This window comes from Danio rerio, chromosome 9, assembly GCF_049306965.1.
Source record: "Danio rerio strain Tuebingen ecotype United States chromosome 9, GRCz12tu, whole genome shotgun sequence".
Lineage (NCBI taxonomy): Eukaryota > Metazoa > Chordata > Actinopteri > Cypriniformes > Danionidae > Danio > Danio rerio.
In genome coordinates, this window is record NC_133184.1 from 52,109,133 (window position 1) to 52,125,369 (window position 16,237).

Genomic DNA, 16,237 nt, shown 5'->3' on the forward strand with positions numbered 1-16,237 from the left:
ACTCCAGATCTAACCAGCAAAATGATAACATTTAATGCTGACACTTTACAAGAAGGCTCTGTTTGGTAACATTACTACTACTGTGTTTATTATTACAGTACACTGTAAAAAAAAGTCTTTATTTTGTAGGGATGCACAATATATCGGCGGCCATATCGTTATCGGCCGATGAATGCTATTTTTAAGATTATATGTGTCGATGTCTAAATTAGACCGATATCTTTAAGCCGATAAATTACGTAATTTTACAGACATGCCTGCCGCGCTCGCATGGGTGGAACTTGTTCAGACTTGCCCAGTGCACTATAATGGAGCTTTCTCACATTGTTTATTCCTTCAAAGTCTGTCCTTTCTTCATGTGGTATTGCTGTGCTTTAATAACTCCGTAAGTAACCACGTTCCTCATCATCGTAGATATGTTTGAGTGTCATTGTGTATTTTGCTTTAAATCGCCTCAGGAAAAATATTACATGTGTAAACCTTTCCTGCTCGGTCTCTTTGTTGTGTTAGAGATAGCAGGGGAGATTCACTTATTACTCCAGGGCCGAATAATGTTAGTTTCGGGGTGAACTCTTTTCATAGCAGCTGGTGAATGAACGAGGACACATGTAACTTGGTCCAAAATATTTATTACTTTCCGTGTGGTACAGCAAATCAGTCACCAAAGAGGGAACATCACTGAAAATAGTCTCATTGCGGAAAAAACGCTCCTCTATTCTCTCTCCCTCTCCGCTTCACACACACCCCAAACTGCAGCCCAGTCCCTTAAAGCAGTGGTCCCCAACCACCGAACAATTGGTACCGGGCCACATAAGAAATCATAAATTATTTCTGTAGAAAATATTCCCCCATGACTTGGTTTCTTCCACTCAACCCCGCCATCTCACGTGAAATGGACTATGCCAAAATCCACCACAGAGCGGGAAGAACAAGTTTAAAGTTATAAAACGGGTATTATAGTCCAAATCAGCAGAGCATTTAAGGATTGTGCATATATGTGTGCGTGCATCGCTAAGTAAGTACCCGAAATCATTGCAATATGTATCTATATGCAGTTTCACATAATCATACTCATTAGGGCTGTAACATGCCAATGCATACATTTAATTCGGCTATAGTACGGTTGTATTATTGTTAATATGTTCAATAGTTGAGATGTTTGGCACAGATATTATGTATTTGATGCATATAAACCTTGATTGAAACGCAATCAGACCGTGATAGTGGAACTAGCGCATGCACACTGAGTTATTCATGATTAACCTGGATGCACGAGCGCAGCAGCTGAAAACCGGTCCGTGGTAAAATTAACAACCATTGATAACCATTGATCCGCGGTGATAAAAAGGATGGGGACCACTGCCTTAAAGGACCCGCACATTTTACAACACGTGTAAACGTAATGGTTGTTTGTAATCTGATTATGCGTTGCTTGCCATGTGTTGAAGATGTAAGATTGTATTCAGTTTGATCGGAATATTCATATTGATTATAACGAGCACGTGTGAGAGCTGTCACGGCACGCACACACACACACACACACGCACACACACACACACACACACACACACACACACACACATACACAAACGGCACGGCGGAGAGGTGAATCCAGTCAAAGGGGTTTTGTATCAAAATCTGACTCTGATAGCAACTCTGCCTCTACAGTTGATTGAAACTCTCGGTGGTTTATCATAAACCTTTCATCGATAATTTTCCCCGCAATTGACAGCAAGAACAAGCGCAGAAGCGTTGTCTGAAGCAGCACCTACATGTGTTCAAAAGCATCTAAAACTCCAAATAGGATGAATCTGTGCCGCATTTTCTAAACGTACTAAAGCGTACTATCTGTATTAGCTGTTTGCTTGTACGGTGGCTCTAAACCACAGGTGTCAAACTCAGTTCCAAAAGGGCCGCAGCTCTGCACAGTTTAGTTCCAACCCTAATTAAACACACCTGATCAAGATAATTGAGTCCTTCAGGCTTGTTTGAAACCTACAGGTAAGTGTGTTGGAGCAGGGTTGGAATTAAACTGTGCAGGGCTTCGGCCCTCCAGGAATTGAGTTTGACACCCCTGCTCTAAACTGTCAAAACACCTCTAAAAAAAAAAAAGGCTTTTTCGGACATGACATATTTGTGCATGTGTACATAACTCTAACACGTTTTATTCCAGACCATTTGAGCTGGTTTCAGGCCTTAGCTCTTTCATTTTCATCTGATTTAAAATATATTTAACTTGCTTGTTTAATAAATCCCATTTGTTATTTAACCTATTATTTTAATGCAACAGTCAAGTTGCATGTTAATTTGCTATGAAGAAAAGGAAATAATGTATTTTTTGCATGCTGATTTATGTGAAATCGTGAATATAAGTCTGTATAATCACCTTGCAATTTTGAAATTATAGCTTTTTTGCTTTAAGTATAGACTATTCAGTTCATAAGAGCAGTTCAATCTTTTATGAAGTTTGCTGTATAAAAATAAAACACTTTGAAATATTTATAATTATCGGCTTATATATCGGCTATCGGCCTCCAAGTCTGAAGAATTATCGGCTATTGGTATCGGCCAAAAAATCCATATCGGTGCATCCCTAGTATTTTGTGATTTTAATTTTGTTTACTTATGCTTTTGAATTGCATTATGGGATCTTGATTTTTCCTCCTACTGTTAAAACATTTTTAAAAAGTGACTTTTATTGTGTTTTTAATAGTTTAAAGTGATCTATTGTCTGGGTTGATTTTGTAAAATTATCATACAAAAATCGGGCAATAACCTGCCACTACTTTTTTCTGTTATATTGCAAACTTATATAGAATATATTGGATATATTAGTGCTGCCAAATTATTTATTGCAATTTATCACATCCAAAATAAAAGTTTGTATTTAGCTAATGTCTGTGTACTCCTTGTGTATAAAGAATATGTTTATATATAAATAAAACCTATATAAAATTCTAAAAAGTCAAAAACTAAATAAATATATATCATTCATTTTCTTGTCGGCTTAGTCCCTTTATTCCGCCACAACGGAATGAACCGCCAACTTATCCAGCAAGTTTTTACGCAGTGGATGCCCGTCCAGTCACAACCCATTTCTGGGAAACATCCACACATACATTCACACACACACTCATACACTACCCAATTCACCTGTACCACATGTCTTTGAACTGTGGGGGAAACCGGAGCACCTGGAGGAAACCCACGCGAATGCAGGGAAAACATGCAAACTCCACACAGAAACCTAAGTCGAGGCTCAAACCAGCGACCTTTAAGGCGACAGCACTAAATACTGCGCCACTGCTTTGCCCATATATATATATATATATATATATATATATATATATATATATATATATATATATGTGTGTGTGTGTGTGTGTGTGTGTGTGTGTGTGTATGTGTATATATATATATATATATATATATATATATATATATATATATATATATATATATATATATATATATATATTTACACACATTCATTAATTTTCTTTTCAGCCTGGTCCCTTTATTAATCTGGGGTCACCACAGCGGAATGAACCGCCAACTTATCCAACATTTGTTTTATGCAGCAAATGCCCTTCAAGCTGAAAAAAAATGTCAGTAAAAGTCACTTTGTTAAACTGTAAGGTTAAAGTTCAACATCAAAAGACGACAAAGCAGAGACATAAGCAACATCCCATTATGCAATTTACAAATGGACAAAACATGTCCAACAAAATGTCCATTACAAAATATGAAAGCTGTTAATTAACGATTTTTTTTTTACAGTGTATACTAACTGTATCTTTACTTAATAAAACAATTGAAGCACAAAACACAAATCACAAGTATTTCAAGCCTATTCACATTTTTCCACATGTGGTGAATGCGTTTTAAACTATGGTTTGCACTTCCTGTTCAGGGAACTCATTTCATTCAACAGAATTTAAACATCATTTTACATAATCAGGTTGTGATACAAGTATTTCAAATATAATCACTCCATGACAAAAGTAATGTTGTTGATCCCAGTTGTAAGATCAACAAATAATAACTTGACTTCTAGTTGATCATTTGGAAAAGTTGTAGAAGGTGGATTTTTCTCTTGAATCATCTGTTGAGCTGCATCCCAATCATCACAAATACTGCAGAAGACCTACTGGAACCAACATGGACCCAAGAATCTCATAGAAATCAGTCAAGTTTGGTGAAGGAAAGATTATGGTTTGGGGTTACATTCAGTTTGGGGGTGTGCGAGAGATCTGCAGAGTGGACAGCAACATCAACAGCCTGAGATATCAAGACATTTGTGCTGCCCATTACATTACAAACCACAGGAGAGGGCAAATTCTTCAGCAGGATAGCGCTCCTTCACATACTTCAGTCTCCACATCAAAGCTCCTGAAAGCATAGAAGGTCAAGGTGCTCCAGGATTGGCCAGATCTGAACATTATTGAGCATGTCTGGGGTAAGATGGAGGAGGAGGCATTGAAGATGAATCCAAAGAGTCTTGATGAACTCTGGGAGTCCTGCAAGAACACTTTCTTTGTCATTTCAGATGACTTTATTAATCAGTGATTTGAGTCAGTGCAGAGATGTATGGATGCAGTCCTCCAAGCTCATGATGGAGTCAGAAACAATATTCATTCTATTCCACTGCAGCATGGCTTTATATTCTATACTGGACATTATTTCTGTTCAGTGACAAGACTTTTGTCTAAGCAAAGTCAGACCTTACTGTCAAGACATGATCATATTTTAATTTGGGAAAATAAGCACAATCTAGAGGCCTTTGCCTTTCATAAAACCCACTTCTGATATCAAATGATCAACTAGAAGTCAAGTTATTATTTGTTGTTCCTAAAACATGGATATATTTATTTATAAAATGCAAGTAAGTACATGCTTTTTACTTATTTAATTGTTAATGATGATAAATATAATAATAACAAAAATAATATTAATCATTATTTTTACCGTTGTTGTTCTTGTTATTACTTTCATGAATGAATGAATGAGTATTAAATGATTATTCAAATAGGAACGGAGAACAGCCGTGGATTTCTTTTCATAAGTGTTTCTTTTACGCATTTTCCCCTCATTTCCCTTCATATTTCGTTGCATTTATTAATCTTCTTACTAACACATATTTAAAAATGCTGTAAAATAGAAATGAATTAAAGAAAGATATATATCCATATTGCTCCTAGTTAGTTGATGTTCACTATTTCATTAACAAATGAGACCTTAATGTAAAATGCTGACCTTTTATCTTGAAGGTCCTTTCTGTAACTTAACAACAGCGAATCAATTTCTAACGTCTGTGTTTGTGAACTTTATTTTTATCAGGGGTCTGAAGCGTCATCGCAGGAAGTATCAGACGTCTTTCATTCAGCAGAAGAATGAAGCTCTTGGACATGATTAAATTCTCCACTGACGAGGTTCAAAACATTAACATCAGTCACCAGAAAGTTTCTTATTTTAGATTATCATCATTTTTTTGTGGTTTCACGATTGATTGAAATACCGGCTCTTTTTTTTTATCCAGATCTGGACACAACTGCGTAGACCGCGGCCTTTTACTTTTTTCTTACTTTTTACTAGCCACAATGTGCCTTAAAAATTATAAATAAATAAATGGCAGTTCAAGCTCCTAATATATATTTGTTTTCCTTTTAATAATGATATTAGTAATAAAAAGAAATCTTGATTTAAATATTTGCAGAGAGATTAGGCTTTTTCTGCTGCTCCGAGTCATACAAAAGCTGTGGATGTGTTTTAATTTATTCTACAGATGAACATTGCAGACTTTATTCCCTAATTTCTGTTTTTCTCTCCCCTCATGTCAACAAAAGTAACAAATTTGTTATATTTAAAAAAAAAATGAATATTTTCGTTCTGTTTCCGATATCTGATCTGCATTAATGGACGTGTGTAAATATGCAGATGTGCTTTCATATATTTGGAGGCCTTTTTGCATTTAAGTTATTAGGTGTAGATTTGATTTGTGATTATTAGCCAATGGTACTGAGTCACAGAAACCCCTCGCCTTCAATATTAGTGTGTATTGTTTAATTATGGGCTGCAGTTGTCATATGTTGAAGTAATTATAATGATAATAATATGTTGTGACATTGAACAGGTTTCTGGAGCCCAAAAAACATCACATCAATTAAAGAGAGAAAACACTGGGCTTTTCGTTTGTTTTGAGGAGAAAACTGCTGTATTATATGAATCACAACCTCCTCTCTGTTCTTTATTAAAGTATAACTGACTTTAAAGGTTTGTTTAAGTTGATTTTGTGTGTTGTTCTTTCATACAAGTCCTATTTTGAATAAAAAGGATTCATTGGATTTTCTAAATGCTTTTAAGGTAAGTGGTTGCAAACAGTTTGTATGGGCTGGTGTTACGTGTTTAAGATGTTGAAGTGGGATGCTGTAACATTTAGGTGAGACAGGTGTAATGTGTGCAACAGATCAAGGATGAGACAAGAATCAATTCTCTTATTTAAGCTCTTTACTCAATGATTGAAACAATATGCAACAATAATAAATGGGGGGAAAAAAGAAATAAACATTTACAATTATTATCTTTAAACAAAAACAATGAGTGTAAGCCAGAGGTCACCAACATGGTGCTCGCGGTGTTGCCCGCAGGCCTGTTCTAAAAATAGCTCACCATAGGGCCACTTACCAGTAAGCTTCATCTAATATAGAAGTAATCATTTAAAAATGTAAATATTTGCAGAGATATATAAAAATAAAGTGTTGCACATTGATACATTAAATACAGGGTATTTCCTACCCTGTTAAATCATTGTTGATAACTTTTGTGAGCATCATTAACATGATCAGTGTCTTCACATGGATGAATATAATTAATTATTACCAAAAACATAAAGTATAATTAAAAGTAAATTGAGCAAATTTGTTATTTGAGAAGTGTTTATCAAACTGGTAGCCCTCCACATTAATCGGAACCCAAGAAGTAGCTCTCAGTTTCATAAAGGTTGGTGACCCCTGGTGTAAGCCAAATCAAAGAAATTAACAAAACAAAACAATCCTTAAATCTAAAGTCTGAACTAGGCGTCAAAAAGAAACCGAGATCTAAAAACCGAAATCTTCAGTGTACACGACACCCGAACTAAACTAATTAAACTACAAAACTCAAAGTACACAGATGGCAAAACACTCAAACTAATCTAACAAACATCAATCTAAACTAAAACAAACCAGATAAGTCTGTCAAAGCTTAGTTTAGAATCACACAACAACCATCACATTATGTTACTTAAAGCCAACGATGCAAATGCAAACTCGAATTACCACTGAGATAATAAATCACTGAATAGACGAAGCATAGCACAAACAGATCGCATGGAGCACAAATGGTATGCCGAGGCAAAGTGCACAGCACACACTGGTCTGTCGGGGCTTAAATCCTTGCGGCTCGTCCCGGGATTGGTGGAACCGAAAACGTCATAATGATGATGGACAGAATGGTAAACCAATAAGAAACCTAAGGGCTGAGCAAACGGAGAAGAGGGTGAAAACAAAGACAGAAAACATAAATCATAACAGCTGCATTTAAACAAACAATTTGGTAGTTAATATAGTTAAATTTAGTACTGTTCAATTTAATTTGTTTAGATTCAGTCCATACAAATTCTTTGCAATCACTTAGCTTAAAAAAATGAGTTGGTCCAATAAATCTTTTTTTGTGTGTGTGTATTTTGATTTAATGTTTGATGCTAAAGCCTGGTTTATACTTCTGCATCAAGTGACCGGCGTAACTCACGGCGCAGGCAACGCGCGCAGCTGTGCATTTATACTTCTGCGCGCTGTCTCTGTTGGTCTGCATTAACACTTCCGAAACGCTACCCACATAGCAAAATTTCTCTGGCCCAGCTCTGGCCCACACAATCAGGTTTTGCTTGGCCCACATGCCGCAGTGAATTACGGTACATGACTGGACCAAATCTGGCTTCCAGACAAGGGCCAAACACGGACCATATCTGGGCCAAGTCTCAGCCAAGTTAATAACTCATAACTGGGCCTGAACTGGGCCAGATAGGTTGGTGTGTCACGATTGCAATGAAATTGATAAACCCATGGAGTGATGCGCTTTAGGCACACTATGGGCACGCTTTTTCTCAAAGTGACCTGATTGGTAGGATTTTTTTTCTTTACTCAAAAATGATTTTAGTGTATTTTAAATGTGGGTTAAGACTGGCCAAACTCACATGGCCCACTTTCAAATTTTTAAATCTGGGCCAAATACTACGTTTTTCATCTGGCCCAAATCTTGTGTGCCGCTTTAAAGACGGTGCCACCTCTGCCAAACCCGGGCCATGTTTGGCCCACATGCTGTATGCCAGTGCCGGATGAATGCCTGCTGTGCCAGCTTTATGCCAAATCTGGGCCAGAATTCTTTGCTACTAGGGTAGTTGGCAGTGAGGAGTTAATGTTCCTCTGTGTCGAGTTTCTTCGCTTCTGTTTTGCTTTTCCTGAACACTTCCGGGATGTACAAGTGGCTCAAACTTGCTCATTTTGAGGCAGGAACCGGCGGACATGCAACAACTTTAACTATGAGGTAAACACAAAACAAAACTTTCTATCCGGAGCTCCTTCACGGGACTACACACTTGTAAACAATCGCTCACGCCATTCGCGCGGCTCTCGGTCCCGCCCAGACTTGTCAGCGCTACCAAGCCGACCAATCACAGAGCTTGCGCTACGCGTTGTTGCGACATGTAGTTACATTTTTTGAGAGGTGCACGTCAGTGACACCGACGGCCACGGCGAAGGACTATGCGTCAGCGCCGTAGCATACGCCGGCGTTTGACGCAGAAGTATAAATCAGCCTTAAGAGGTCAAAATTTAATTTTCTTCCTGCAAAGTACAAACTTAAAGGCATAGTTCACCCAAAAATGAAAATTCTGTTATCGTCTACTCCCCGTTTTAATTGTTTCAAACCTTTATGAGTTTATTTCTTGTGTTGAACACATGAGAAGATATCGTGAAGAATGATGGAAATCTGTATTAGAGGTTTTTCCGTGTAGCCCCACTGGTCCAACTAAACTTCATTCCCATCCGGGTCACTGCACCAATGTAACCCTACCGGTCATACACCACCCAACCTGCTTCTAGTTAGGATCTAATCACCGACCTTCAACATGAGAGTTGGTTGCTCTACCAAGAAGGCTAAAAACCATGGCCTCTTGCATCTGCCGCTAGAGCACCTTTAGGGTTCAGAGGAGTGAGGTTTGCCTGCACAACACTTCACTAGCTGGCCTCTGCTACGCTCATCCCTCTAAACCTCACTCCCATCAGGGTCACGGCACCAATGTAACTAGTGTTTTGCGTTGTGTAAATAGATATCAACTTTTATATATCTTTCAGTGATTTATTGTCTGTGCAAAACAGTCAGAACAAAAATGAGCACAGAGACAGTCAACCAGCCCTCGTGCGCTGGCTTCTTCATCTTCATACACATCAAAATTACTTTTTTTTTTTAAGGTAACAGAGGGGGTGCTCTACATGTAAAACAATAAACAAATGTTAACCCCTTCCTTCCCAGCAGTATTTCAATGTGTGCAAGTGGAGAGATACAATAAAGGCCAGTTACACCCAAGACTTTATTTACTGTCCCTCTCCCGCAAGGTTTTATTCCGCACCTGACCGTTCCTGATGTATATTCAATTTTTGTTCACCCGCTGCCCGCTTCGAATAAATTTCTACCCAACTTGTAATGCAAGCAGAAGGACAGCGCATCTTCACTTTTCTCTGCCATCCTAAAGCCCGCTCTGAGGACTGCTATGCAGGTGATGCACGCACAGAGGCATACTCACACTATGCACTGTGGCCTTGAACCGGGCCAAAGCATGCTTGTCCCCCTATGAAATATTTCGCCAAACAGATCAGCCACTTTTGACGCTCATAAACAATCATAAAGTCATCATGCTGCAGGAATTAGGAGGTTTGCTGAAGGTGCAACTGATGTGCAGTGAGTGGTTTGCGTCTTTAATAATCTATGACAGTTTGCGTTCATTGAACAATAAGAATGATTAATAAATCCATATCAAACAGTCCCGTCTTGTCAGTTTCAGGCTCAGGCACACTTTGCACTCAGGGTGCTTTCACACCTAGACTTTTGTTTCGGAACCTTACTCGTTTGCCCAGTTAGCGCGGTTCGTTTGACATATATGAAACCACCAATCGCGCTCTGGTCGCTCCGACATCGCTTGAATGAGGTGGTCTCGGCTCAATTGAAACAAACTCTGGAGCGGATCGATTGTAGTGAGAAAGCGATACGATCCGAGCTCAGCTATATCAAAGCGTTTTATGGCTAGGTAATAGGCATACGGCTACATGAAGAGAGAGTTATGAGTAGGGCAGGAGGTCATTCCAGAAATTCCAAGTCTCCCGGAAGTTTCAGTAGTCTCCCACAAATGCACAGATACTCCCAGACGTCCGCAAATAAGTGATAATCTCTCGGAAATTGCACGTCTCTCGCCTGGTCCGCGAATACGTTGCGCACCCTTCTCACCCCTCCCCACCGCATCCCTCCTCGCTCTTCAGACACGTCGTGCGCACCCTGTCAAACACCACCAAACCACTTTTACCGTACGTTCACACCGAAAGCGGCGAGAGCGTCCAAGGTCGCTCTGGCCACCCTGGCGACAACGCTGTCTGCCTTCAGCTCCGGCGGCGAGAGCGTCAAAACTCGCTACATTGATCTAGTACTTAAAGGAGCCGTTGCAGCATTATCAGTTACATTCCTGCATAAGACATGTTTTTAGCGTAAAAATATTGCGCACTTCTTATCAAATTCACACAACAATGGAAGATCAAGTTGCATGTGGTGTGGCTTTGCTCTATTTATCCAATATGTGTCCATATGTCTGAAATATCCTGAAGCAGCAGTACTGTTTTGTACTGTCACGTCGTGTGAGATTCCCGCTTTTTAAAGATAAATTTATATAACATTAATGAACATCAGTAACTCGCCAGTAACTTATTTAATGTATGTTCCTGTAAGAAAACATTGTAAATAATTGGAAATCCGGCGACCGCAATAATCAAACCCTTGGGAACAACTGTGGTCGGAACCAAAGTTCACAGGTCTGTGTTCCCTGAACTGCTATCAAGCGGTGGACGTCTTCATTCTGATTGCTTGCCGCCGAACCGCGTCATAGCTCATTACCATAAAGTTGACTTGATTTCAACTCTCCTCGACGCTCACGCCGGCGAAAACGTGCCGCGCTGCTCCTCGCCGCTTATCGTCGCCTATCGCCGCCGGCTCTCATTGAAAATGAATGACTTCCGGCTACTTTGACGCTCTCGCCGCTTTCGGTGTGAACGTACGGTTAGTCAAGCTGAGCGAGACTAAAATAAAACGTGAAACTCTTACCAATGTGAGGAGAGTTTACTTACACGTGACTTGTTTTAGCTCTTTTGGTCCGTTTAGAATGTACACCAAGAACAAAGAGCAACAATGTAACAATTTCAATCCCTGTTTTGGAACAACTGAATTGATTCACAGGTGTGAAAGCACCCTCTGACTTCAAGCGTCCGTGCCAAAGTGAACCGCGCTCTGGCACACCTCTTCCAACCAGGCCAGGGCCGGCCAACTGAACCGCGCCACACTTTTCTAACAATCCTGGAAACGGTACTGGGCACAGTTCGGATAGCATAGTGTTAAAAAAATGCATGTGCAGAAAGCCCTGGTCATGCGTTTACCAAGTGACAGTTGTGAGCACTCGAGAGTGCTGTATTGTTAGAGGCCGATCACACTGAATGGCCTTTTTGCGTTGGAAGGCGCCTCTTTTGAATGGTTTACTAACGGCCGCTTCGCTTTTTAACCACCTGCTGCACCTCACGTGAGCGCCATGTGCTTTTAAAAAGCACGTTACATCACTCGCATCTTTTAAATTCTCCTATCGTAGGAAAGCAGAGGCAGTGTTTCCGTTCAGGTGCCTGCAGCGTTTGTGTCGTCCAAATAACAACAGATACTTTTGAAGATGGAGAGACTTGTGGTTGCTGTTTTGAGTTATCCAGTGTTGTATGACTTACAAATCATGAAAATCACAATATTATTAAATTTATAATAATATCAACAGCAGCACTCTCGCACATTACCTAGTTGATCCAGTCGTTGCCTAGTGACATAACGCTTCATTTTTTATTGTTAACAAAAAAGGCAGTGCGGTGCGCTTCGTGTTTTTGGAACGTAAATGCACGTTCAGTGTGATCGGCCCCTGAGACCAGTTGTTCCCATTCAAACAACACCAGAGTTACAGACTGCATTTAATTCAGAAATGTATTCCTGCGCCGCAAAAAATCTGGTCGAGTCCAGTGGCTCCTGAGGTACAGCCACGGGAATGCAGACCTCTACCTTTTAACCGTTGACTTCCATAGTGTTTGTGATTGCCTAGTGGCACTATTTTTGTTATTAAAAGAAAATCTAAATCGAAAATGCAAGACAAAATATATAGAAAATAATAAACATGCAACCAAACTTTACAAATATTGACGAGAGAAATATAAGAAACATACAAAATCTAAATTGCAAAAAAAGACAGTTAAAAATATACAATAGGATCAAACTTCCATGAAAATAAAATAGGGGTAACAAACAAAAGCAAAAAAGATTAATAAAAATAAGAAGAAGAGATGAAGAAGAGAAATAAATCAGGAGTAAAAGCGATACGGAGTAAATATTAACGTTAAATTACATGTTACTTTCTGAAAATACATAAAATTTCCTTTAAAAAGCAGAAAATACCATAATACCAAATTACAAGCAATGACTTCAATCAAATGTGAGATTTTTTTTTATCACAGAATATATCTGTAAAACAACTGTATAATTAAAAAAAAACTGGAAAATTCTGTAAAAATGCAGACAATTACCTGTAAAATAACGTTTATTTTTCACAGTGTACAGTTTTACATCTGGCCCAAGTATTGTGTGCCACGTTAAAGACCACCACCTCGTGCCACCTCTGTCAAACCAGAGCCATTTGGTCCACATGTTGTAGCCTATGAATGCCTGCTGTGCCAGATTTATTCCAAAATCTGAGCCAAATCTTTGCTACATGGGTTGCAATGTCTTAATTACAGTACTCTCTTCTTGCATCTCAATTAACTTTAGCACCAACTTTGCTTTTAATTGCAAGTTAGTTTTTTTGTTTTCTATATTTTACTTAATCTGTCTTGCATTATTTTACACGCAATTATCTATTTATTGTATATTTTTGCGATTTTTATCTGGCTTTCTTGCCTTGAGAGAACTTCAGGCGTGAATTTGTTTCTTTATTTCTTTTCATCTATCTAGCGTTTCTTCCTTTTGCTCCTCTCTCCCTTTCTCTCTCTACAGACGCGCACATCATATTGCATCCCCGCGCAGCCCCGTGTGTGTGCGCGTATGTGTGTGCGTTTCTCTCTCTCTCTCTCTCTCTCTCTCTCTCTCTCTCTCTCTCTCTCTCTCTCTCTCTCTCTCTCTCTCTCTCTCTCTCAGCTCAGCTCAGCATCGTGACGTCGCGTTGATATCTGCACTCGGTTACCGGCGGCGATGGTGGAGAAACCGGGAGCGCCGAGCAGAAGCAGGTACAGAGCAGACCCACACGCCTTCATGCAAGCACAACAAAATGCGACATTAGAGCCGTCTGAGGGAGCTTTATGTTTGGGGAACTCTTTAACCCTGTCCAGTAGCACAGTATACTGTACTGCACTGTTTGAAATATGCCCATGTCAGCAAAACAACTAACGTTACTCGCCTCCACCACAAGCTGCTCTTCTGGACTCGTGACATTTAAAACACACTCGAGGATGATAAATGCGTTTAATTGAGGTAATGCTGGTTTCATGTTAGCACATTTATTCAGTGACAACTGTGTCATCATGCTCTATATTGTTTACTACATTGTTTAGTACGTTGAAAAATTCGGTCTGAAATCACATGCATGACTTCAAAACAACATTAGCACTACTTATTTTGACTGAACAATGTTCATATCAGCTACTGTACTATGATTTTACTATATAAGATCTGCAAATAACGCTTCTCTGAAATGATATTGTTAAGGGGAAAGTCCGAATGCGTGAATATAAAACCAACTTTACCTCAATATGCGTTTAGACTTCTTTCTGATAACTATTATACTCACATCATGACAGGATCTTGTGTCATTTTGAGAGACTCTGTCAGGGATTATGAGTATTAGGCTAACTTTTAGCACTTATGCATGGCAGCGTTATGTTTATTTGTTTAATTTGATGCAATAACACGTTTATGGGGTGTAATTTTACACATTGCTGAACTTTTATCAAGTTTTATTAGCAGATCAAGTGCTGTATAAGTGTCTTCTGAGTGTGCGCCATCTAGCAGTCAGGCAGAGAAGCGCGATTGATTTCTGTTTAATCTCTGACCGCTCATTCATGCACCAAAAATGTGTTATTTTGATTTTTCTGTGTGGTCTACTGTTGCTTTTTGCACTCTGACAGACGAGTTAACACTCTTTTGTGTTGGTTTGTTGTTTGGTTGGTATGATGACGTGTTGAAAATAGGATTTTTTCCCTAAAATCTGATTATCCTGTCAGTTACAATTGATTCCTTTCTGAGGAATGTTTTTAGCATACATTGCTAGGCTAACGTTAGATTACTTATAATTATTATATTATAAATGATTACTTTTTCTGGATTTTTTAATATATTAAGAATGGGGTTTGGTAAAATAGTAGGCTAATATGTTCTATAAAGGCCTGACTCAGGGCCAGAGCAAGCTGAACTGTGGCTCTAGGCATAAGACTGTGGAGTTTGCATGTTCTCCCTGTGTTGGCGTGGGTTTCCTCAGGGTGCTCCGGTTTCCCCCACTGTCCAAACACATGTGCTATCCATTTTGTGGTCATGTCAGTGGCCCATGAACATTTCCTGCTTGTTATCGAACTATTTCATAACTGTAACAAGAGGCAAGTCAATCATAACTTAATGTTAAAACCGCTATCATTACATTACCCTGCTGAAAAATTCAGTGTAATCCAGCCTAAGATGGTTGGCTGGTTTTAACTGGTCGGCCAGCCTTGTTTTAGATTCATTTTGGCCATTTCCGGCTGGTTTCCAGCCATTATCAGCCTGGTCTTAGCTGGCCAGGCTGGGAGATGACCAGCTAAAACTAGTTTGACCAGCCTAGTGAGGCTGGTAGCCCAGCTAAAACCAGCTATGTCTAGCTTAAACCAGGCCGGTCAAGCTGGTTGTTTTTTAGCCTGACGAGCTAAGACCAGGCCGTAAATGGCTGGAAACCAGCCTGAAAATGGCCAAAACCACTCTAAAGCCAGGCTGGTCAACTAGCTAAAACCAGCCAACAAGCTTAGGCTGGTTTAAGTTGTTGTTTTTTCTCAGCAGGGATTATTTATCAATATGTGGCTCTTTTTAGATTCTTTGAAGCTATAGAAATTAAAAACGTAAAACAGGAAATAGCTTTAGACCGTTTTCATATCCATCTCTCAAAATGTTCTATAGGTGAATTGAATAATCTAAATTAGCCGTATGTGTGTGAATTGCAACTCTACTGGGTTGCAGTCGGAAGGGCATCCGCTGCGCAAAACATATGCTAAAATAGTTGGCGGTTCATTCCGCTGTGGTGACCCATAAGCAGAAGGAATATCAATGAATGAATTAATGTCTTTTCTAAACTACATAGTATGCATGCATAAGCCGAAACAGAGTATAAAACAGAAGGCCAAAAAAAATCTCAATGATGTATTAATTTCACTGAGGTATATAAGTGTGCATTTGGTAGAAAGCTGCTCATTGTTTTTCTTGTATTATTTATAGTAAATCTAATCTAATCTTGGATTAGAATGAGGGTAGTGTGGAAGTATGCTAATCCAAATACATCACAATATTACATACTTTTACATAATACATACATAATACATATATATATTTATATATAAACACACACACATATATATTATTACTGGCCATTTAGGAAGATTAGCTTAAATGCGTTTAGGTAATGCTGAATTAGGACATGAATGTGGTCATGCTTTATAAGCACAGTTTAGAGCAAAAATAAAATAATTGTTAAATACTATATAAAAATGGATTCTGTTGTACAGTATTAATGCTATAGCTACATATTGCTACATATAGCTACATATTTATTACTGGAAATGTATTTTATTATTATTATTATTATTATTATTATTGTTGTTGTTGTTATTATTAATATTATTATTGT

General features: G+C 38.8%; 2 protein-coding genes and 1 long non-coding RNA gene across 20 annotated transcripts in view; all 3 read left to right on the forward strand.

The window, feature by feature from the left end:
• Positions 1–6,272, forward strand: part of cobll1b (cordon-bleu WH2 repeat protein-like 1b) — a 155,796-nt gene extending 149,524 nt beyond the window's left edge. For 8 of the 13 annotated variants that reach the window (NM_001365214.1, XM_009304981.5, XM_021479044.3 and 5 more), the window contains 1 exon segment: positions 5,341–6,272. In NM_001365214.1, the coding sequence (NP_001352143.1) occupies positions 5,341–5,397 (57 nt within the window). In that variant the 3' untranslated portion in view covers positions 5,398–6,272. 13 annotated transcript variants of the gene reach the window in all.
• A 1,491-nt stretch (positions 6,273–7,763) lies between these two features.
• LOC141376222 (uncharacterized) lies at positions 7,764–12,860 on the forward strand. The gene is made up of 3 exons (XR_012385662.1): positions 7,764–10,616; positions 11,364–11,614; positions 11,675–12,860. It is a non-coding gene; the product is annotated as an uncharacterized lncRNA (long non-coding RNA).
• Positions 12,861–13,548: 688 nt separating this feature from the next.
• grb14 (growth factor receptor-bound protein 14) overlaps positions 13,549–16,237 on the forward strand; it is a 152,841-nt gene continuing 150,152 nt past the window's right edge. For 5 of the 6 annotated variants that reach the window (XM_073913239.1, XM_073913240.1, XM_073913241.1 and 2 more), the window contains exon 1: positions 13,549–13,601. The gene's annotated coding sequence lies outside the window, so the exon portion shown is untranslated. Of the gene's footprint in view, positions 13,602–13,744; positions 13,846–16,237 lie in introns of those variants that run through there. The other variant, XM_073913238.1, reaches the window with a different exon arrangement.